The sequence below is a fragment of the Pipra filicauda genome, unplaced genomic scaffold (genome assembly GCF_003945595.2).
Source record: "Pipra filicauda isolate LSUMZ 115617 unplaced genomic scaffold, ASM394559v2 scaffold333_size800053_pilon, whole genome shotgun sequence".
In the NCBI taxonomy this organism is placed as follows: Eukaryota; Metazoa; Chordata; class Aves; order Passeriformes; family Pipridae; genus Pipra; species Pipra filicauda.
In genome coordinates, this window is record NW_024104458.1 from 193956 (window position 1) to 217969 (window position 24014).

Consider the following 24014-nt stretch of genomic DNA (forward strand, 5'->3'; position numbering starts at 1 on the left):
GAGGGGAAGGAATGGCACTGCCTTACCTGGCAGAGAGGATGATGACTCGAGCCTCCAGCTCCTTCGCCTCCAGCAGCAGCGATGTCACATTTTTGGTTCCAGGGTCAAACTGAAGCACTTTCTCAGCCTGTGATTAGTGTGAGCAAAGCTGGTTAGTGTGGGAGCCCCAGGACTGGTGGGTGAGAGCCATGCTATCTAGAAAAGGTCAAGAGAATTCATTAAACTGCACAAAAGTCTGCTAAATAAGATTGGTCATAGTTATTTTTTTTCTTTTTTCTTTCCTTTCTTTCTTTTCTTTCTTTCCTTCCTTCCTTTCTCTTTTAAGGTTTTGGCCTTTCAGTTGTTTTATTTTTTTTATTTTTATTTTTTTTGCACTGTGCATGCAAACTGAAGTCAATCAAGACCCAAAAAGAGGCGTGCATTGTACAGGAAAGAGAAAAAGGCTTTGAAATGCAATTGAAAACTCAAACGAGTGTTGTTTTTCAAAAACATGGGAAATGAGAAAAACATATTGCACAAGGTTAACCTTTGGGAGTCAAAGTGAGCAACTTACACCAAGGAACCGTTTCCTTTGGGGAGGAAAGGGGGTTGGTTCAACTTTCCAAAAAAAAAGAACTTGCAAGTTAATTACTGGTTCACATGCATGTTTCAAAAAGAAATCCTTCCAGGGTCAGCTGGCTAAGTTTCCATTCTCAAGTCCAAACCAAACTATCTCAACATAAAAACGTGCTACCAAGAAACATAGTCATGGATTTTTTTTTTCTTTCTTTTATTTTCTTTTTTTTTTCTCTTTCACTTTTTTCTTTTTTTTTTTTATTTTTTTTTTTTTTATTATTATTTTTTATTTTTTTATTTTTCTGGTGGCTGTGGCTACTTTTCATTTGCTAGTTAGGTTGGTGGGCGGCGTGCATTTCCATGCATATATACCTTGGGTCCTCGCTTGTTGTCATAGGAAAGTTGGTCGAGGTTTTCATAGTTCCTTTTTTTACTCTGATGAATAATGTGCACAGAGAAAATATGTAGACACAGAAGAATATTATAAACAGTTGAAAATGACGTGTAGTAAAGCAATCCAACATCCACCTCCTCCTCCACTGTTTGCTAAAGGGTCTCTATAACGCTGGAGCTCGCAAAAACCACTATCAGGAGAGAGAGAGTGCCTCAGCTCTCACGGGAGGTCACGGTGCAAGGCCATATCTCACAGAGCAAGCCTGAGTGCCACAGCTGGTGCGATGCTGCAGTTGCATTTCCCTTGTGGGACTGGGGAATTCTTCAGCAAGAAATTTTTTATCTTAAGCTCAGAAACAATCTATGCATCTCTAAGGGCCTAAGTGGTGGGGTTTCCATGGAATTACTGTGGAAGTAAAGGACAAAATGTTGTGTACGGAAAGTGCTGGATAAAGGTAAACTGTTACAGTTAAGAGTATTAGCAATACTAGAGTCACTATGAGCATTACAATCCTGTTCACCCTCAGAGAGTTCACAGCAAATGAGGTGTCTCAGCTGAACTTCTCACCCCCTGAAAGGAGGGAGCAGCCTTTTGGAGCTCTGTTGACATCCAAAAGAGAAAGATAACGTTCTCTACATCCCGTGTTGGCTCAAAGCGTGGCAATATGAAGCAATGGTGATCATGGGATGACATTGCAGCTTTTACCTGGTGCCTGGGGAGGGCCAAGGGCACCTCATGGCTCTGTGGCACAAGGGTGGCCCTGGGAGGTGCAGCTACCCAAGACCACAGTGCCCATAACCTGGTCCTACAGGTGGCTAGTGGGGCTCACTGCTTGGTGGTCTCCACGCTGCTGACCAGAGCAGCACTGGGGCTCAGGACAGGGGGCTCAGCATGCTCTGACCCTGGAGACGAGAGACCGGACAGAGAACCTGCTCCTCCCCTTGTCTCCTACCTGAGCCACTTCTGCTGCTTGGCCCCAAAGGAGCCCAAGGCATGAAACCTGCTTCTGGAGGTTTCCTCTTCTCCAGGCAGTGTGCTGAGGGCCAAGAGCCTCTGCTCTCAGGAGCCGTGACCCTGCAACAGCGTGCACAGAGCCCCGTGGATCTTCCTGCGAGCAGCCCACCTGGTCAGGCCAACAACAGCGATCTGACAATGCCTTCAGGAGACGGCTTGGCAGGTTTTGGTGGGACAGTGTCTGACCTCTTCTTCTTGACCCCACCCCACCCCTGCTGAGTATTCCTGATCTATGTATACGGGGTATGGGACACAGCTCTATTCTGATCTTCATTTTTCCAGAACTTTATGGCAATGGCAACTGATCCCTGACAGGAACCAGACCCTTTGCACCCCTGGAATGCAAAGGTTCATGTTCCCAGGTTGTTTCTTAGACAGCCAGGTTTTATCTCTGTGTCTCGCTTTCCAAACTAAGTAGCTTGCCTTTTCCTGAGCACTCGGGCCAATCTTTGGCAGGACATTTTCCAGGTCTGCTTTCTGTGCAGCCATGTGATCTTTGCTTTCTTCTCCTTGGACACAGCCTGGCAGGTTTTCATTGCTCAAAGGAATTGAGTCCTTGCAAGGCAAAGTATCTGAGGAGGCAAAATCTGCTTGGAGCCCAGGTCTGCCTTCACTTCTGATGACATCCACAGCCAGGATTTCTGCAGTGGCTTCTTAGAGACTGCTGAGATTGCAGTGAGACCTGGGGTAACAACTGCCTTCAAGGAGAACAGAGGTGTAGGACAGCATGAATGTTCTCCAGTGATGGGACACTGGTCATTTCTCCTTAGGCACTGTCAGTGTAGCCAAAAACTTGGTCATCCCTCTTGCAGCCTCCAGACATGAATAGCCTTGTGTGCCTGGGATATGCACCTCGATCCAGGCTGGTCAGCAGAGTCTTGGGTGCAGCAAAGCTGGCACCTGATCACCTCTCCCTGTCACTATCCCTACAGAACTAGACTAATAATGTGTCTTTTTTCCCCCCCATTTTTCCATGTGGTCCTGCAGCCCTTCCCTGCTCTTCAGCTCATGTTTCACACAGGGACCCACAAATTAAAATTTCCACCAGGTTCTCAAGCATTCATTAAAAAAGTTGCCACTGTCCTAGAGAAAGAGACCCAGCACACCATGGATCTGCCACCTCTGACTTGGACAAACTGATTTCACAGTGTCCAACACTCCCTCCTGATCCTGAGCAGCACTGGTGGCCTGCCCAGACGAACAAGCAGAGTTGGGCTGGGGTGGAGCAGACAGACCTAAGACAAGGCGAGCACATGGGGTGTGCCAGGACTGGCCAGCATGGCCTGAGTGCTGGGCTTGGAGTGCCTGGTGGAAGTGCAAACCCACACAGTGGTGCCTGAGTGACACCCAGGGACAGTGCAGACTGTGGGGGACACAGCCATGCTCCAATCCAAGAGCTCGAGTGGGCAGGGGAGTCTCTGAGGACAGGACCTCAGGGACTGTGACCCAAGCCTTGCAGAGGTCGAGATCAGGTCTCCTGCCTGCTCCCTCCTCAGGGCCAGGCTGCCCTTGAGGAGGCTGGGCAGGGGCCCAAGGTACCCCTTCATGGCATGAAGAGAGTCAGCACATCAGTAACCAGAAAAGGAATTAGAAGAAGAGATTAAGGAAGATAGGAAAGCCCCAGCAGGCTATCTACCACCTTCAAGACCAGTCAGACCTGTCTGTTTGACCTTTTTTGCAAGGAAAACAGAAACAAGATGCAGTGACACGCCCCAAAAGGAAGACAAAGTGACCTACCACCACAGAGCAGGTGTCTCAGGCTGGAGAGTGGCCAGGGCATCTGCAGCAGCCCAGTGGCTGCCAAGACATGTTATAGATGCAGTGCAAATGTGGGGCAGGTCTGAGCACATCCCCTGCTCCCCATCTTTCAAGCTCCAGATCTAAAATCTTTCCCATGTGATGGATAGGGTGAAGAAGAAATGCACCCTGTGCCTGGGAGCATCACATGGAGCAAGCAAGGAGTGGAGTCACGAGAGGGAGCAGCAAAAGGGAACACAGAGGAACTGTAGGAAAGCAGAAAGTGGAAATCAAAAGATGCAAGGAAAGGAATGCGAGACTGACAATGGCTCTCCTTGGATGAGTGACATTGTGCTGGGAAGAGGCTTTGGAGTGAAATATATTCCACTGTCACCCAGCAGGAAATTGTCTTGGGAGGCAGGAGGATCCCACCATAGCTGGTGGCACGTCAGTGTCTCACAATGATCCAGGATGCAGCAAGGATGAGACTCCTCGGAAATCACCGCCAAAACCAAAAGCCTGTTGTTCAGTGTGGCTTGTGCCAGCCTGCAACCCTGCACCAGTTGTTCACCAGGGAGGTGATGAAGAGCAGTGACAGGCTGCTCTCTCTGATCTCTCAGCTGAGTCACCAGCTCCAAGCACAAGAAGTGTCTGTGGCCACATCTCCTCAACAGCTGACTGACTGCCAAAGGTCCAGCAGCTGCTGGTGGGGCTGGAGAAGAGTAGATTGAGGTCCCTGCCTGTGACCCAGGACGGAACAGCCCTGAATTGGTTCCTGCCCTGATGCTGCTGGAGACTTGGATGGGCTCAGTGTCTGCACACCCGAAGGGGACTCACCCTGCCCCAGGCAAGAGAACATGCTGGGACTTCACTCTGTAGGGCACGAGGTGGTTCCTTGTCTTCCAGATTGCAGCCAAACAGCTCCTGTGTTCTCCTTCCCTGCTTGTCTGGAACGTTAGCTTGGTCCTTTCACTCCACACCGCAGGTCTGTGGTTGTCCTCCTGAATCTCTAGCAGGCTTGGGGACCTCCCTCCCTGCTCCCTGCTGGCCCTGAGTGTAGGTGCAGTGCACCTCCTCCATAAAGCCACAACCGCCCTCTTGTACCAGCAATGGGTGTCAGGAAAGCAGCGTTTGGCATGTGCTTCGATGGAGATGGGAACGGGCGCGGCCTGCGGCCCACGGCTCTACACAGAGGGTGCTGTGCCCCTCGGGGCAGCAACACACCGGCTGCCTGGCCCCTCCTAAGCCTCTAAGGTGAGCCCCGGGAAGCCAATTCAGAAGCTGCTTTTCAGGGTTGGTTTGGCACTGCTGGGTCTGCCTGGCCCCGGGGTGGCTGTAATGGGGCAGGTGCTTCCCTAAGCTGAGCGACTGGTCCTCTCCTTAGGTGGGAATCTTGGGCGAGGCATTTGCAGAGCTCCAGGTTATCCTTCCCTTCATTTTGTAGTCGATTTACATGTAGGAGATTTTGACCATGGCAAAGCAAGTGAAATGAATAAAGTACAAAGTTCTGTCAGGTACTAGTCAGACACTGTTGATGCTTTAAGCATGTTAGCCATGTTACAATGGAAAGAAAAGGTGTTTTACATACAGAAATCTACATACATACAACAGCCCGAGACTTCTAGTTTTGTTGTTGCTTAAACAAAGCTACAAGACAATGTTCAGGAACTGACCTTGGACTCTTTCTCCTCCAAGAGGGTCTCCAGCTTCTTTTGTGCAGCACGACCTTCGTGGTCGTCACTGACTATCAGAATGACGTGGTTCCAGTTGAAGACTCTCATCATCTCAAACCAGACGTTGGCCTGGTGAGAGTATGGAGGGACCGTGCGCAAAAAGGACAGGTGGATGCTCTGCAAGGAAGAACAAGAGCTCAACACAGACTGTGGGCTTGTCAGCCAGGTTTGCAGGGACAGGGCTGGGATCACAAAGCCATTTTGGGAAGACCTCTGGGTTGCACACCTTGAGCACACCTCTAGTGCTAACCTGCACTCCTTCCTTCTGCTTGAGAAGCAAATCCTGGTTGTGATTTTGTACCTCTCTGTGGTTAATCTAGAGCATGGCAAAGAGGGTTTTTTGCTTTGTGGTCCACAGCGAAGAAAAGCCTATCGAACCATGAAGGGCCAGCAGTGTTCAGTGCAAATATAGCCTTGCCTCTTGGTTTTTCAAAATTGTTACTGCGCAACAGACATCACAAAGAACTTGAATTCCCTTTAGAGAGGAGCAAGAGGCAGGTACAGGCAGCTATATATTAGTTATTTGTCATGAGAGAAGTTCAGAAAAGCAGTTTTATAACATGGTCTCTGACTGTTTCTAGGTCAGCCTGTTCCACAGGAGGAGGCAGCTCTGGACTCATGTCCCAGTTGACCTCTCTGATTTGGTTAAAGACATCGTTATGGTTGGATGATTGTGCAATAGCAATTCCAGCCTAATTAAGTACAGCACTGTTAGGGGAGCAACTGGACCAAAAGCTGTAGCTGACAGAGAGCTCTCAAACAAATGCAGCTTTTCCAAAAGGCCCTACAGTCAAATATTAGACAGTCAAAGTGCTCATGCTCAGCAGGGCCCTTACTTGGCAACCCAGCTACATGCTGGAGGGGGGCAGAATTCTGAACCAGAGAGGACAGAAAGGAAAGCACCATAATATTTCTTTCTTTGAGGCTGAGATGGTTGTCTGGACCAAACAGGTCTTGTCCAGAACTGCTCACCGAGAGACCAGACCCAGCACGGGTCAGAAATGTCCTGAAGGGGCCAAAGTAAATCACACTGGAAGGGAAAAGGAATCATGTCCCCCATGGACCCATACAGGAGGAACAGACACACCAAATAAAGCCTTTTTCTCACACCCAACATGGTGCTAATGTCAAACCAAACCATGAAATCTGTAGAAAATAGCTTCAAACCCCTGCCCCTGCCCTGGCCCAACACACAGGAACGATGGAGGCAGCAGCAAAACCACCAAGCCACTGAGGACAACTGCGGATGTTTAAACAAAGGAGGAAGCAAACCAGGAGAGCCACAACAAGCATCTCAGAGCTAATACAAACATCTCAGAGCTGATACAAATATTCACAGTTTTGGGAAGAGCAGCAGAAATGCAGCTCACCCCACAAGCCCAGCCCTAATCCATTGGATTGGGAAGAAGCCCCAAGAGACAAACGATGGAAGAACAACCACAGTCTCCACACCAACACAGTGTTCAAGATCTGTTTGGAGTCAGCAGAGATGCCCAGGAGTTTCCAGGTCCTGCTCCACAGCTTGGGCCAGGGATGCACAAGATGGATCTGAGCATTTCTAATTTCTAACCCCTGACCACTTTTAATTGCTTTAAGAAAATCCAGGGAAAATGAAAATGGGAAAAAAAAGATCAGAAAAGAGTTGGGAAAAAAACCCAGAAAAACTAATATTAAAAAAAAAATCAGCAAAACACAGGCTAAAAAAAAAATCAGAATTCTAACAAAATGCATTCAATCCATTTTTGAAATTAAAAAATCTCTGAGATTTCAGTATATTGCATCAAATTATTTTCTAGTTTCCCATTAGCTTGTAAAAATGGTGTTTAAACTGATCATGGCTTCCTTAAGTATTGTAAATACATATCACTTGGTTCAGATGAATAATTTATTGCAAGGTTGTTGGGGGCAACTTGGTTTAACAGTTCAGGGAAATTTGCTTTCCGAGGTGGTGTCAAAAGGGCCATGGACTTGCCCTGATGGTATCTCAGCTCCTGGATTACAGAATTGTGGTTTTTAGATAGGAAAATGAAGAATAATTCATGGCAAGTTCTGTGAGGGTGCTGAGGCCCTGGCACAGGTTGCCCAGAGAAGCTGTGGCTGCCCCATCCCTGGGAGTGTCCAAGGCCGGGTTGGATGGGGGTTGGAGCAACCTGGGCTAGTGGAAGGTATCCCTGCCCATGGCAGGGGTGTGGGATGAGATGGTCTTTAAGGTCCTACCCAACACAAACTATTCTAGGATTCTATGATGATTCTATGTGGGGTCAGGACTTAAGAACTGCAAATTATTAGTTGTCCTGACTTGGTTGATGTGAGTACACACAAAGAGGAGCTGTTGGTGTGTGTGAAAGCCGGGGCTCTGTGTGTGCACAAACGTGAGCACGTCCATGCAGAGAGCATGTGAGTGCAGGTACCCCTGCAGGGAAAGTGCTTGGGTGCTGGAATCCCTGTGCACAGTCTGCACGTGGCCATGCTCTGCCTGGGGGAAGAGGCACGTGTAGGTGCCTGCTGATGGAGTTTGTATCTGTAGGGGATGTGCACAGGGCATGGCTGGAGGCCACCACGGCTGTGTGCCCACATCAGGACCACATACAGGTCCCTGAGTGAAAGGTTTGCTATCCTCTTACTTCTGCCTGCCTAAGGGCTCGTCCCAGCTCATGGTCCATGGCTGAGGGAGTTATTTTTCCTACAGAAAACTAAAGAAAAATGAAAGCTTCAGAGGCTTGAGTAGGCAACGTGCTTTAGTTTCACTTCCTATGGAAATGTGCTCAGTCTCCCTTCTAGCAATTCACTCCCAAAATGAGCTGGGCAGTTTCAAAGAGATTGACAGAGATCTCAACCTATAAAGCTCAGGAAAATTTAGTAAAAATCCCCAGCTGGGTATGAAAAAGAAGCGGTGGCCAGTGTCCCCATGGAAGGAGCCTGCCCACTGCCCCACGTGACGGCTGTGGACGTGGGAGGGAGCTGAGACAACTCTGAGACAGCTCAGACGTGTGCAGGGAGGGATTTCAGTGGGGACAGGGGTGTGGGCAGCTCAGACTCAAATGCACTGCCTGCCTTTCCCTGCAGAGCACGGAGGAAGGGACGTGGCAGCCTCTGGGGAATGGCCACTGTGGAGTGGGGGGTGTCTGTCCTTCTCCCAGCTGGAATCCTGAGAGCCTATGAAGAGCTCTCCTCCACTGGGATGAGCGGGCTCCATCAGCCCAGCACTGCTCTAGCCTGGTCTGCTCTGGAACGTTCCAGGCTGCCTGACTGAGGGCTGTGCTGCCCTGCTGAGGGCTGAGCTACTCTGCTGATGGCTGGGCTGCCCATTCCTGGGGCAAACAACTCTGTGTTACACTAAACAGCCTCTCCAGTCATTGCTTACAGGTGAAGGAGTTCTGATCCTGACCTTGGTCAAGGGGAATTGCTTTTTCCCCACTTCCAGTGCAGCTTCCCACTCTGATTAAGAAGGTTTCTGCTGAGCATTGTTGCCAGTGAGACCAGTAACAGAGAAAAGTACCCCTCTCAGTGAGCAGTGCCTCACTTCCAGGCATGGAGTGGTTACAGTGAGACCAGGAACCAGAGGTAAAAGCCATCCCAGGCTGAAGAGAGAGAGAAAGAGATAGACCTCATTGCAACTACCAGGACCAGGTGCTGGAATTGAAATAGCTCTCCAAGTGCACGATGACTAAACTCCATTTTCCATCTCTTTCACCACAGAGCAAGTCTCGGTTAAAACCCCTTGATCCTCCACTGCAATAGCTCTCGGATTAGGGTATGGTGTGGGGCTCAGCACCTCTGGGCACCCAGGATGTCCCTTCATTCCCACCACATAGGTGGGGATCACGTTCCACATGGTGATGATGAACAGCACCAGCTCTTCCTGGCTCTTGAGCTGTGCATTTCCCCACAAGCTTTGCTCTCACACTCTCCATGTCATTTCACATTTCTCATATTGCCAAGATGTCTGTGTCATCTCATTTTTTCAGCTGGAATGCAAAGGAAGTATAAACACCCCCAATGACACATGGGAGCAGGAGCACTAAAGCACAGTCCAGCCTGTCCATGCAGGGGGCCCAGTAGGGGAAGGCCAGAGTGTGATTTTTGCAATGCTCAGTCCATGAGATCTCCATGGAGGGCTCTCCACAGTGATGGACACCACAGCCATGGGGACTGCTCTGATCACTTTACCATGAGAGCCCCCTTTCCTCCTCCAATTCCCTGCTCACCTCACTCTGAGGTGACTGGGATTCCAGAGACCCCTCAGTGTACAGGCAGGACTATGCTGGATGGAGTGAGGATCTTGGTGAAGGAACAGGCAATGATTTCATAAGATGTATGTACAAGGGGGCCAAAGGCTACCAAGCCAGAGCATTCAGATGCAATACCACTTCTAGAACAAATAGTTGGTTGGATACTGGGAGCAATAAAGCTCCCTTCCCTGGGGTATCTTTGTTGGTAGACTGGCTACAGCTCCTGGACCACTGTGCTCGACTGGAGATGCTCTGGGAGCATCAAAAGGTACTGGGCAAACCTGTCTGTGCTGAGGCCCACACCTCTCCTCCCCCTGGCAGCATAGCCTGCAGAGGACCATAATTAACTCCACTTCAACCCCCCGTGAAATTTAGCTAAAATTGCCTGACGCCTTCAAAACCAATCAGGGGCGTACATACAAAGTGATCTTACAAGCTTGTTTCCATAGAAACTAAGCTGAAAGATATAATTTACTGAATTTAAAAAGTAACCCAAAAACCAAGCTGATCACTGGAAACCAAAAAGGGAACAGTTGAATGTCCTGTGTCACATGAGCCAGCCTGTCCTACATGGGGTGAGCAGAGCCTGTCCCAGGGCTTCACACCCCTCTGTCCCCCATTTCACTCCCACCTTTGCTGTCCCTTCCACTGTTCAACATCCTGTGCTCCTCTCCCCAGTCCCTGCCTTTGCCCCATCTCCTGCCAGCATCTCCACCCTCTGCAGAGAGCTCCAAGCCCCCAGGCCCCCATCTGCCTGGATGGGCAGGTGCCAAGCAGGAGGCCAGACAGGCAGGACTGCTCAGAGGGGTGAGTTGAGCCTGGTACAGGCAGGGTGGCCTCCCTGCTCAGTCTGTGCCAGGCAAGCGCAGCCGACAGCCCTGCACTGGCTGAACTCCCCAAAATACTCCATGGAGAGCATTTCCTGACAGTACAGTGGGTTGCTCCTCCAGCCCTGAAGTGAGTCAGGTGCATTTTATGAGCCAGATTTGCAGAAAACATTTGAAATAGGAAAAATCTGTCAGAAGCAGAGTGCCAGGGCAGGTCCCAGCCCCTTGGGGTGGGCACGCCAATCCTGCCCCAGGTTGTGCTGTGGACAGGTGGTTTGCTTTGGTGAGCACAGCCCTGCAGAGATGGAGCAGGCCCCACAGTGTGCAGGGTCCCCTCTCCCTGCCCTCCTGGCCCCTGTGACAGGGTCTCTCTCAGTGACATTTCCATCAGACGTATTTCCACTCCACAGCAGCACGAAGCAAATTCTCCCTGCACAATTGCTGCCTGCCCTCTCCCTTGCTCTGTCAGGTCTGTTGCTATCCCTTTCCCTCTAACCCAGTGGGACCCTGCCCATGCAGGTCCCCAGCCCAGCCAGCCACCATCACAGTCACTGCTGTGGTCTTGGCTTGGTGTCCATCCTATCATGGCTTTACTGGTGGGAGATGCCAAGAGCTGCTGCTCTCCAGCTGAGCAGTGCTGCTGGTGCATCTCTAGGAGCCTCTGCTCCTCCCTCCTGAAATTTGACTTCATTTAGCATGTAGGCGGAGTGACTATTTTTGCACAGAACATTTACATTTGTGAATATTCACATTTTCCAAGCAAAGGCCGATTCATGCTTTGAAACAGGCTTGATCTCACCCACTGAGCTTGTGTGCCTGCATGGAATCCTGCAATGGCACGTGGATGGTCTGGCTCTGCTCAGCTCCTCCCTTTGCTTTCACTAATCACAGATGGGCTGTGAGCTGAGGGCCAGGGCAGCACCTCATTGCCCAGGGCCGGGCACTGCCCCCAGACCCTCATCCAGTCTGGAAGCCTCTGTGGGCCCACAGAGACAGCTGTAGTGGTTTGAGACATTGGAATTTGAACCTCTGTCTTGAGTGCTGGCTGGACTGAGTGTCATGTGATCTCCCTACCAATATCCCATAAACCCAGAGAAGTGAATGCAACCGAACAACCTTCAAGCCCCAGAGAGCTCCTGCCCAATGTACAGGCTCTAATAGGATTCTCCTGCCCCTCCACAGGCTCACACACACCCGGGGAGCCCCCTGGACCCCCTGGCTGTCACTAGTGAGCAGGGCAGGAACCAGCTATGCCTGTGCTTGGCTGAAGAGCAGCAAGCCCAGCAGCCTGGCAGAGCCGTGCTGCAGAAATCATCCGGCACTATGTAGGTCAACACTGGCAGCTGTGAAAAAATAATGTACTGGGGAATGCAGGAGAGAGAGAGGGAGCTGCAGGCTGAGCTGGAGAGGGTGGACAGACAGACACAGAGTGTTGGCATCATTAACCCTCCTGATGGGCACTCTTGATTTACAGCACATGTATGAGGTACTAGACTAGAAACATGCATCAGTTACCTTATCAGAATATATAGACATGCGTGTTGTCAGACCAATGACAGGGATCCTGTAGAAGCCAGCTGTGTATGATACAGGTGTTGGTGTTAGGTGATCGTTGGGAGCAGGAGGGTGGCTAACTAATATTGCATAGACCTGCAGGACAGGATACATGACACAAACATTATTTCACAGGAGCACATCAGCTGTCCAGCATGATTTTTTTTTCCTTTTCTTTTCTGCAATGTTAAACAGCCCCATGTTAACACGATAACGGCATTGAGGTAACTGGGAACAGGGAAGCAAGGACTGTGCTGGGAGCTGTGCTGTGACTGGAGGTGATGGGTCTGCTCAGGGTTATATCCTAATGGAAATGCCGTGCCTACCAGCTCTGCTCAGTAAACTAATAACTTCCATGGATTACAGATTAAAGGGAAACATCTCCCTTGCAGTCACACTGTGTAATGTGATTTCTTTAACCACACATTTAATACTCAGTTGTAATTCCCCTCTGAGGACTATTACAAACAAAGTGGTCAGCTGGGACTGCGGCGGGAGCGCAGAGCCACGGAGCGAATCAGCCATCTGGCCCTGGGCACAGAAATGAGAGTACTGGGGGGGCAGGAGCTGGGATCTGCCCTCAGCATGCCAGGGGGAGGGGATCTGGGGAAGGACGATCTCGGCAAAATCCTGCTGTTATAGCAGGGCTGGGACTTCGGTCTCCAGCAGGATCCTATTTTGTGTCAAACGGAAAGGAAGGAGATGGGTAATCTCTGGGGGATCTTTTGTTACACCAATGCCCTCTCACAGCACAAGGAATGTCCCCGGCCGGTGACAGGTCTCCAGCGAGGGTGAATCTGTGCAAGGATTTTGATGTCTGGGAGGAAATAACACTTCTTCTTCCCCCAGGCATCTGCCAGAGCCCCAGGCTGGAGGGACAGGTCGCCTGGACAGGAGAGGAGGATGAAGTGTCCTGAGGAAGGGGGCCTGGGGTCTAGGGGAAGAGGGACGATCACGCCTGGCATTGTGTGGGAGCAAGTTGAGGGTGCAGAGCGAGCTGGGGCAGGGGCTGGAGATCTTACCGTGGGAGAAGGGAGGAATTGCTAGAGAAGGAGCTGGGGGGATCCTGGGGAGGCAGGAGGAGGGGTTGTCCAGCGCAGAGCTGCCCGGTGCCGCGCTGACTCGGGGTGGGTGAGGACCTGCACCCAGCAGAGCTGGGGCACGGCACTGGGATAGCACCAGGCCCTGGGGGCAGGGGCTGGGGGCTGTGTGGGGGCCAGGGTTGTACTGTGCTATGCCGCACAGCAGCGGCTCGACGGGAGCCATTTTACATTGGCGGGCTCCCAGCCCCTCCTCAGCCTCGCAGCCCCCCTGCTCGGGCACAGCGCCGGCGAGCGAGGACCGAGGATGGCGGTGCCCTAAGCCCCTGGGGCTGGGAGAACCTCTGGGTGTTGGGACAGAGAGCCCACCCCCAGCACCCTGACCCCCAGCACCCACAGCCCCCCCTGCGCCCCGGCTCAGCTGCCTCCCCATCCCGCCGCTCACGCAGGGATGTGCCAGCGCCAGCCCCGGGCTCCGTGCGGTTTGCCATGGGGACAAGGCTTAGAGGTGGCACGGACACAGGCATCCATCAGCTGGGAGCAGTAAATGGAGCCTCGGCTCAGTGAGGGACCCGCCTGAGCCTTCTCCGGCTGCCGCTGGACAGCGGGGATCTGGTACATCCCCTGCTGCTCCGCCGCCCGGCTCGGCCACCATCCCAGGCATGTCTCCAGCCATCCTCCGCCTCCACGCTGGGAAGCCGAGCTGCGAAGGTGTCAGCTATTCTCCACTACGCACCTCCGGCCCCTCCAGCTCCCTCCCCTCCCGGCTGCGTGTACCTGGGTGCATTTCTGTGTGAGGCTCCGTGGTGAGGGCATTCATACAATTTGGGGTGTGTTTGCGCCTGCACATGGGTCCATGTAGACCTTTTGCATGTGCATGGGTGTGTTGGAGGAGGGGGTGGGTTTGTACCTGCCTGTCTGCCCCTCCGGTGGCCCCAAGTGGCGGTACTGGGGCTGGTAACTGGGCTCAGCACCCAGAGCTCATGCAGGGGAGGTGGAGAGGCCAGGCCACGGGCTGCCCGGGGCACCCTGGGCACCCAGCACCGCTGAGGATTGGGACTGCTCCCTTGGGTCTGCTGAGAGCAAGCCATGTAGACAGGAGAGAGGATCATGCTGTGCTTATGTGCACAGTCACACACAGCACTCACCATGTCTGTAATCCCTGTGTCCTGGGGGGGTGGCAGTGGGTGTGCTGGTGTGCACCACTGGGTGGTGTGGGGGGCCATGGTGCTGTGTGCCATGGGGGGTGCAGCAGTGTATGACCTGGGGGAGTGTGGGGGGGGAGGTGTGTACATGAATCACTGTGGGTCTGTGTGCCTGTGTGCCTGTGTGTATGTTTGTGTGTGTCTGTGTGTATGTTTGTGTGTCTGTGTGTATGTCTGTGTGTCTGTGTGTATGTCTGCGTGTCTGTGTAGGGCACACATTGGGGTGTCGTGTGCATGTGGCTCAGTGTGTGCTCCTGTGTGCACATGGAGGTGTGGATATGTGTGGCACAGCACGTTTGCACACTGGTGTGAGTGCAGACATGCATGGTCTGTGTGTGCCCGTGTTTGCACAGCAATGCACGTGTGCTCATGGCATGTGTGTGTGCAGCCCGTGGGCATTCCCACAGTGTGTGCACGGTGAGTGTGCATGGATGGTGTTCCCCATGCCCACACCTCCCCACAGTGTGTGGATGTCCATACATGCTCACAGCCCTCTATGTGCCTGTGTGTGCCCATGGTGTGTCTGTGTGTGGTGTATGTGCACACGTGGTGTTGAGTGGACATGTATGTGCACCCACTCTGTGCATGCCCAGGGTGTGTGTGTGATCCCTTGTGTGTCCTGAGGGGTGTGAGAGAGAGAGAGAGAGAGAAAGACTGTGTGTGCCCCAGGGGTGTGTGGATGCCCATGTGCACCCTGGGGTGCGTGTGTGAGCCCATGTATACTCTGAGGTGTTGTATGGGAGCCGTGTGAGCCCTGGGGGGTGTGCGCGTGGCCATCTGCACCTGGAGGGGGTGTGGGTGCCTGTGTGTGCTCCGGGATGTATGTGGGTGTCTGTGTACACCCGATCGGGGGTGCAGGTGACTGTGTGTGCCCCAGAGTGTACCTGGGTGCCCATGTGTGCCCTGGGGAACATGTGGATGCCTGTGTGTGCCCCAGGGTGTGTGCGGGTGCCCGTGCGTGCCCCGGGGTGTGTGCGGGTGCCCGTGAGTGTCCCGGGGGTGCTCGGAGCGCGCAGTCGGCCGCTCTTACATAAAGGCTGCAATGCGGGCAGCGCGACCCAGGCCCCGGGGCAGGACCCGCACGGCGCGGCTCGGCCGGGGGGCTCCGGGGGGCTCCGGGGGGCCGGGACGGGGCGGCCGCGGGGGTGGCGGGGCGGCGGGGGAGGGTCGCCGTCCCGGGGTACCTGGCTGGAGATGAGGTCCTCGCAGACGGACAGGGCCATCTGGATGGCGTTGGGCTTGTGGGTGACAGAGGTGGCGTTGAGCTGGAGCTTCCAGGTGCCGTGCCGCTTGTTGGCCTGGTTCACCGCCTCGCGGAAGATCTGCTCGTGCTTCTTGGTGCTCAGCACCGCGCCGATGTTGACGATCTTGGGGTCGCAGCCGGCGCGGGCGAAGGAGGAGGAGAAGAGGAGGGCGAGCAGCAGCAGCCGCATGGTGCTCATCCACGGGCGGCCCGGAGCCCGCCGGGCCCCCCGCGCCCGCCCGCCCGCCCGGCCCGCGGGCCGCCCGCCCGGCTCAGCGCGGCCCCATCCGCGGCCCCGGCGCGGCCCGGCCCGGCTCGGCGCGGGGGGTGCGGAGCGGTGCGGGCGCTCTCCCTGGTGCTGAACCGCCCGCGCCGCCCCGCTCCGCCCCGCGCTGCCGCAGCGCCCGCCCCTCGCCCGCCCCCGGGACCCCCGCCCGCCCCGGGCGCTGCGGCAGAGCCCCCCCACCGCAGCGGGGCTGGTGCGGGGTCTGTGGGCACCCCCTCGCAGAGAACGGGGTCCCGCTGCCCCCGGTGCCCGGAGGGCGGCTGCGGGGTCGGGGTGGGTCCGGCACCTCCGCGGGTGTCGCTGGTGCGGGGGATGCAGAGCTCGTCCGAGGCTGACCCTGCGGCTGCGGTGGGGGCAGCTCTGGGGGTCCCGCTCTCTCCTTTTCACCACAATACCCATTTGGGGTCGGAGAGTGCCGTGGGAGACATCGGAGGTGTGGACGCACTGGCCATTGAGCAAACCAGGGGCTTCTCCAGGCATAACCACACAAGACTGGGTGTGAAAGAGGGTCTGCAGTTTTGTTCTCCATACCAGTATTACCAGTTATGCAGCACCTCTGAACAACACGGTCCCCCAGTGCTGACTGAGGACAGCTGTGTGTGACGTGGACACCATCACGGTCTGTGTTCACTCCAGTGCTGGACAACCCTCCCTTGACCAACACAACTCCAGGGCAGAGATGTTCAGCAGATGCTCAGCTTGGTTCCTTGGCTTCACTCTGTCGCTCCAGACAGAGCCACCACTCTTCCAGACATTAGCTCACAGGGCAACCAGCCATTTCCCTCCATTAAATTCCATATTACTCTGGGATATGACCTTAAGATTTCTCTGCTGAGGAGATTTCTTGGGGTTCTCATCATCTACCTGCTGTTGGGCTACCATTAGCCTCCCTTAAGGAAATGGAGGCGCAGCAGCCAGGGGCCAACATCTGGAGGACAGTCCAGCTCCATGGCTGAAGGGGTTGGAGTTTCACTCCTGGGCCACATCTGTCCCGTTCCAGGTCCAGAGGGGTGAGGTGGTCAGAGCAGCACATTGCTCCCCAGAGCTGCTGCTTTGGCCTTTTTGGAAAACAGCAAAGAGGTTGCAGGTGGTGACAGGGTGTTGCTTTGTCATTGCATGGGACGAACGCCACAGGCAGCCCAGGCAGGGAACAAGCTGAGCGCTGCAGAACCAAAGCCACCAGGGATATTTTTACCCCACCAGTTCTGGGATACTGCTGCAGCCCACCTCTGTGCTCACTCACAACGTGAGTTGAAGCAGAATATTTTTTCCCCCAATGCAAATTTTCTCACTGGCATCTCTGAAGTGTGAGTTGTCATGGAAACCATTTTGCCTGTGTCCCACGTTGCCCACATGCACTCGGAAGAAACTGCAGAAGCAAAATGGCTGTTGTGTAACACCGCAGGGGCTCAGCAGACGAGGGGCTTGTGGGCTGCACAGCCCCTTTACAGCCGTGAGACCCTCTCAGGAAGCTGTGGCCCGTTGCTTGAGAAAGCAGTGAAACCCAGGGAGGTTATGATGTGCTCCACGAGAGAAGGAAAATGGCCCCATCTCGCCTTAACTCTTGCAGTGCTTGGCGTGGAGCTCCACACCGACCCTGCTGTGCTGTTGGCACAAACTTCCAGTCATACTTAACCCTTTTCAGTGTCACTGTGGCATTCCCACTCCTCCACACACGGAGCTGAGGGCCTTGCTGGACTCACATGGTGTGGGTTTGCCCACCCCAAGGGGCTCGAATGCTGTCTTGAAGGGACAAAGGGTGCAAGTCAGAGTTGCATCTGTACCTTTAGTCTGCACAGGTTTGACTTCATTCCATGTTGCCTACCAGGTGCATCTGCAGTAGGTTGTCTGGTGAGAAACTGTTCTGGAGTGGGCTATACAGACCTGGATCCTGGTGGGTGTGATGGCAATAGAATAATAAAGCCAAGACCTGGCCACAGCAGGACACATAGCAGAGAAGACAAAGGAAAAAGGCAGACTTTGAAATGTTATTTGGAGTACAAAAACTCTTTCCTCCTGGAAACCTGGAGTTCCCTGCAGCGAGAAGAAGGAGTGCAGCAATTGAGCTCCTCCTGTGTTGCCCAGGAGTCTGGGATGACCATGCTCAGGAGGCAGCCTCTTCCCTCTGTGCCTCCACTCATTTTTTGTCTCCAGAGGCTCTTTTTCCTGGCACGGTTGCAGAGATCTGAAAAATGCCTGCTTCCCTTTCAGGTCATGCCTCCCACCATCCTTGTTGTCCTGGCACCAGGAACAGCCCGGATCACAATTCCCAGCAGCCAGGCTCAGCCAGCACAGATGTTGTCACTGCATGGATCCCCCTCTCACTGTGTCCTCGGGCTCTTTGATCCTCTGAAGGCAATGGGTGCATGCAGGGCTTTCCCAGGGTGGGAGCCGTGTACATGGTGAGTACAACCACATCCACCAGCTGATCCTTGAGAAGACTCTGCAGTGAGGAATGGTCTCTGCTTTGCCTTTCACTGCCTCCTGGCTTATCATGGCAACATTCTCAGCCACGGTTTGGCTCAGGAACTGACCACTGTTGCCTGTTTGCAATTAGTAAGTGTAAAATGTGATCCTGCTCTTCACGTCTGGCACCGCACGGGGCGGGTGTTGGTGCGGTGCCCCCGTGCCGGTCAATGCTGTAATTCCTCCTACGGCCGGAGTAAGTCAGTGTAAAACCTGGAGACTTCAGGGGAGCAGCATTGAACCGGCTGGAAATTTCCTCTGCCTCGAGGTGAGGCATCAGTCTCGGTGGTGGGAAAGATAATAGGGAATTTCATAAAGGAGGAAATCGGGTATTAGGAATATGCAATTTGTGCCACTGATCACAGAACTGCCAAACAAACTAAATTCTTCCTTTAGGAAAGCTGATATTGATTTGATAGCAGTAACTGCACAGCTATAACACGGGCTGGGGAAATGCTTACTGTGTACAGCTGCAAGTTAATCTGAGGTATAAAAATGAGTAAAGCACATGCTCAGTGGCCATTGCTGGTCTCCAGACCTGGTAGTGAAGAACTGCTGTGGGATGTGGGTATTCCTACAGGGATAAAAGGATTTGCAATGCGGTTGATACTTCAGCATTCCTGTCATTGCTCTGGAAACAATGACTGATGACAAAATCTGTGAGACAGCAAATAATGGTGCGAAATCACTTGGATTGTTTAATAAGTAGTATTTTAGGACAGTCAGTGTAGAGCCATGAAAGTAGAAGCAAGTATTGTTAGTCCTGCCCTTTGGACAGGACTGCAGATGCAGCAGAGACATTGACTGTAAAGGTGGTCTCTAATTTTCACCCGTGGGTCAGAGATCATGAATTTCCAAACAAAATGTAGCAATGTTGTCCTTGGATTCACCCTGAGGAGTCAGAGCGGCAGCTGGCAGCAGCTCTTCTACAGGAAGCACTGGGGAACCCTGCACGGGAGAGTTGCCCACATCTGGGAGTCACATTTTTATAAAGAAAGAAGCTGAAAAGATGGAGAAAAGATCCTTGAGAATATTTGGAGAAAAAACTCCTCATGAGCTGGCACAGCAGAGGTGAGAGTGGATGCAGTCAGAGTGTGCTGCCTTCCAGGAGCAGCGACACGACTGCACAGATGCTTTCCCCAGGGCCTCTGAGCACTGCAGAGGCTGTTTCCAGCTGGCTCCAGCACAGATGGGGTCAGCAGGGCAATGAATTTGGAAGAAGGCAACCCTCCTCTCCTCCCCCATCTCCATGCCTTGGTTGAAGCCTCCTGCCTCCTGCCTCCTGCCCAGTTTCATCACACCTCCTGTTCCTACTACTCGGGTATCCGGACACTGCCCGGGGCAGTCCCATGCCCTGGGAACCCTGCAGGGAGAGGGAACCTGCCCCTGGGGGGTCCCTGCCGTGCACAATGCAAGGAGGGACAGGGATAGAGAACAGAACTAAATTCCAGCCTGAGGCTGAGGTGGGCAGGGACAGCGGACAAGGAAGGGAGTGCAGGGCCCCCCACAGCTCCTCACCACCCCCCAGGAGGCTGGTAGGGTGTGTCCCCCACTGCGATTCCTTGGGGGATGTGATTTGTGTGAGCAGCTGGGGTGCAGCAGGATGAGTTGGGATGCAGCAGGACGTCCTTGTCACAGTATCAGCCAGCCAGACTGACAGGCAGTGACCGGAGACTGCAGAGGAAGGTGACCAAAGGCATTATTTCTGTGGCAGGGGAGCTGCAGAGAGCAATGGAATGGAGACCAAGGTCAGAGTGTCTGAGCAGCCCTTTGGCCTGAGCTGTTGCAGTTGTACATTCTAGCCCTGTTCCTGGCTCTTTTCCAGATGAAATTCAGGATGGACTGCAGTCCCTAAAAAGGCCTTGTGCTCTCTCTAAATGCTTTACCAGCTGAGAGGGACTTGGCTCAGCCTACTTTGCAATTCAGATGTGGCTGATGAAGTCACCAGGCAGCACAGCTCCCTGCTCCAGTACAGGGGCAGCACAGACCTGCCCTGCTATGGACATCCACGTTGTCTTTACCCAGTCATCCCTACAGGAATGAGCTCTAGGCCTCCAAGGCCTGAGCAGAGTGTGTGTCACATTTGGAATCCCTGCTATCACAGAAAGAAACTGCAGCAGCATCCTACACCAGATAAAGAGAATTGAGGTATTTCCCCCTCCACTGTCAGGTAACTGCAGGTTACTGTGCACAGGAGCATTCCCACCATCCACCAGAGCTCTGTCTTTGTCCAAGGAGCTGGACATGCACAGGGTTGGGGGGAGTTAAAACAAGATACAAACTGTTAGTCTGGCTTCTGATACCCAGATGTTCCTGAGCAGGCAAGGAGATATTTGGCTGAGAGGATGGGACATGGAACATCAATGGCCAGAGGCAAAGACAGTGAGAAAACCAAACTCAGCTTCTGTGCAATCAGAGGGAATGGAATATGCAAGAACATGCAGTCAGATGTGCAGTAGGAGGGCTGGGAATTTCAACTGCAATCATTTCCTAAGGGAAAACAAGCATTGCGTGTTTGAAATGCACTGTAGGCAAAATTTCATTTTGAAAAAGTTCCAGCTTTCTGCTGGAGAAACAGCCAAGAGGTGTCTAGGCTTCAGCTGCCTGCACATTGTGTCCCCAGGAGAGGGGACAACTTGTCCTAAGGGACTTCCAGTCCCCTGGGACTGCTGCATAGCAGGGGCTGGAAAGCAGATCAGGGAGACTGGTCTCTGGGGGTTTCCTGCACATCTTCACCTCCGAGGGTGTTGGAGCCTGGGGTCAACTGATGCAGTCCCTGGAGATGGAGCACATGGACAACATCAGCCCCCCCGCAGCCCTTGGTGCTCTTCACCACGCTCATCCCACTGTGCTGGAGCTCAACCCAACAGCCTGGGTGTCCATGGGAAAGCTCTCTGATGGGATGTGGCCGCCTGCCTTCACAAGGTAGAGCTGACATCCAGGATGTCAGACGCACTTCTTTAACCTGCAGGGACTCTCTGGGGACACTGGGACACCAGATCCTGCCAGCAACCTGCAGTCCTGTGCATTGCAAGGTGTGCTGGTTTGTGCCTGTGCAGCACCTGGTTCTAGGAGAAACCATGCCACCATTTGAAGGGGCTGGAGGTGGAGGGGATGGAGGGACCAAACTCCCTGGGAAAGGGGCCACAGGAGCTTCTCCAGGTGACTGTCTGCCCCTGCAGTCCAGCTGCTGACAGGTGTCACTGGTGGGCAAAGGTGACACTTTGTTGTGCCCTATCAAGTGGAGAGTGAGACCTCGGGGCATGTCTGACCTCTTTGAGCTGGAATGGAGCTGAAACAGGGGAAGGAAAAAGGGGTCAGTGTCAAACGTAGTGCTCTGGAACTTGTAGCTCTTCCAGAGACTGGTGTCCTCAAAACCAGGACATCATCTTCACAGGGATGGGTGCAGAAACACGCAAGAGTTCCCACCTCCTTCAGGAGGAGGCAGCAAACACCTCTTTTGGTTGCATGCCCAGGCCTCCCGTCCCCCTCCCAGGAGCCCACCACAGTGCTCAGAGCAACCCTGGTATTCTGGGGTCCAGCCCTGCGCTGCCCCAGCCAGACCTGGATCTGCCCCCCAGCAGTGAGCAGTGCCTGGAACACCCCAGTACTCAGCATCTCATCCCTTTGCTTGGAAATGTTCATGTTTTTGCAAAGTTTCAGTAGCTCCAGGGGCTCCCCAGTCCATGCAGCTGCCATGTGAACACTCCTGGCTCTGGGAGAACAGAAAAATAGGAGAGTTGTTTTCCAACCTGCCACGTGAAAGTTTCGGAGATACCAAACATGATTAAGGAGAGGTGTACAGCCTCAAGAGCAGCTTTGGAGGATGCTGAGCAAGCAAGACAAAGCCCCAGCTGGCCCAGTTGTGGTAATGTGACATGTAGGGGCAGGAGCTGAGTAGCACCAGACTCTGTGTTCCAACATGCACCAGGACAGATAACTGATGGGTTAGGGTTCAGAAAACCCCAGAGCACAGGAATGTGATGATAAACCCATCCCTTTGAGAGCCACGCCCTCCTGTCACGTGTGACATGTTTGCTAGAAAATCAGAAGCTTGTTGGTGAGGACAGAAAGATTGATTACACAAGTTCTGTTATGAAACCAACCTAAAAAAAACTCAAGTAAAAACATGATAAGACAAGGCTAAACAGCACTTGTTTTGAAGAAAACATTGTTTTTATCTCATCTTCTTCCCTGAAGTTATCAATAATCCACTTACAAGTCAGCACATCTGGAAAGCAGGACACACAGTCTCGTGCTGGGCTTCCTGGAAAGACAAACACACAGGTGGGGTTGCCTGGTGTAAACTATCATAGAATCATAGAATCATAGAATATGCTGAGTTGGAAGAGACCCACAGGACCATCCAGTCCAACCCCTTGCCCTTCACAGACAACCCAACAATCCCACCCTGTCCCTCAGAGCCTTGTCCAAACCCTCCTGGAGCTCTGGCAGCCTTGGGGCTGTGCCCACTGCCCCGGGGAGCCTGGTCAGTGCCAACCACCCTCTGGGGGAAGAACCTTTTCCTGAGATCCAACCTGAGCCTGCCCTGACACAGCTCCAGCCATTCCCTGGGTCCTGTCACTTGTCAAGAGAGTGAAGAGATCAGTCTCTGCCCCTCTGCTGCCCCTGGTGAGGATGTTGAAGACTCCAAAGAGGTCTGACCTCAGTCTCAGTCTCCTCTTCACCAGGCTGAACAAAACAAATGTTCTCAACTGCTCCTCATAAAACTTCCCCTCCAGACCCTTCCCCAGCCTCGTGGCCTCCTTTGGACACTCTCTAATAGCTTCATGTCTTTTTTATACTGTGGCCTTTGTGGCCAGCAATCCAGTTCTCCAAGGCTTCATCCTCCTCCTGCCATCCTGTGAATTGCCCTTTATTTCCCATTTCAGCTACCACAGTAAGTCCCAGCCCTGATCTAATGCGGACCTGTGCTAGAAAGTCCCAGGTAGTTTAAGGATATCTAATATTAGCTAAACACTACATTTCTCCTTGATTTATTTTTCTATAGAGTTAAACTTTGTGTTTTCAACCTCTTGAAGCAGATGAATCCTCTCTGCCATGAGCACTGTTCCTGTATGTGTCAGACCTGGGAGGGGGCGTTTCAGCCTCAGCTGCTCAGTTCAGCAAACTAAGAAGTGTTTGCACTTGGGGTTTTGAACCTGGTGAAAGGTGTTCAGCATCTGTAACCACAGGCACTACTTCCAACCCCAAACAAATGCTTTCGTGTCAGTGAGGTTGCTATGTACTGCTCAAAAGACTCTCAGGATATCCTAAAAATAAATACACAGATAATAACTTGCAGAAGCCACAGTTACCTCAATAATGCTTAATTATACTCAGTTTACATAGTTTACAGGATCATTTATGTTTCTTGGACTCAGATGTCCTAGTTTCCTCCTTTTCTCTTTCCCAGTTGCCTTGGGACAGTCCCCAGCATTCTTGAGAAGTTTGGAATGAGAAGGAAATCTCTGCATCAGACTTGATTTTCCCTCCTTGCATGGGATGAGCTTCATCCCAGCACTGCCCTTCCCCAGCACCCTCGAGCCAGGTATCCCAGGAAGCAGGACACAGGGCAGAGCCACACACCCCATGTGTCTGTGGAGGTCCCACCTTACTCAACAAAGTCATGGGTGCTCCTGCCACCACCCCGCTCAGAAACCCTCAGCACCCTGTCGTGGCCCATTATATCCATCACTCACTGCCCCTGTCTCTAACACCCAGGGCT

The 24014-nt window shown here is 53.0% G+C and overlaps 1 protein-coding gene across 17 annotated transcripts in view; it reads right to left on the reverse strand.

The window, feature by feature from the left end:
- The window catches only part of GRIN1 (glutamate ionotropic receptor NMDA type subunit 1), a 37929-nt gene extending 22007 nt beyond the window's left edge, over positions 1 to 15922 (reverse strand). For 13 of the 17 annotated variants that reach the window (XM_027727084.2, XM_027727083.2, XM_027727081.2 and 10 more), the window contains exons 1-5: positions 15476 to 15915; positions 12008 to 12142; positions 5374 to 5550; positions 928 to 990; positions 27 to 127 (exon numbers count right to left, since the gene is read on the reverse strand). In XM_027727084.2, coding sequence (XP_027582885.1) covers positions 27 to 127; positions 928 to 990; positions 5374 to 5550; positions 12008 to 12142; positions 15476 to 15733 — 734 coding nt within the window. In that variant the 5' untranslated portion in view covers positions 15734 to 15915. Of the gene's footprint in view, positions 1 to 26; positions 128 to 927; positions 991 to 5373; positions 5551 to 12007; positions 12143 to 15475 lie in introns of all 17 variants that reach the window. The other 4 variants (XM_027727089.2, XM_027727082.2, XM_027727071.2 and 1 more) reach the window with 2 other exon arrangements.
- Positions 15923 to 24014: the final 8092 nt, after the last annotated feature.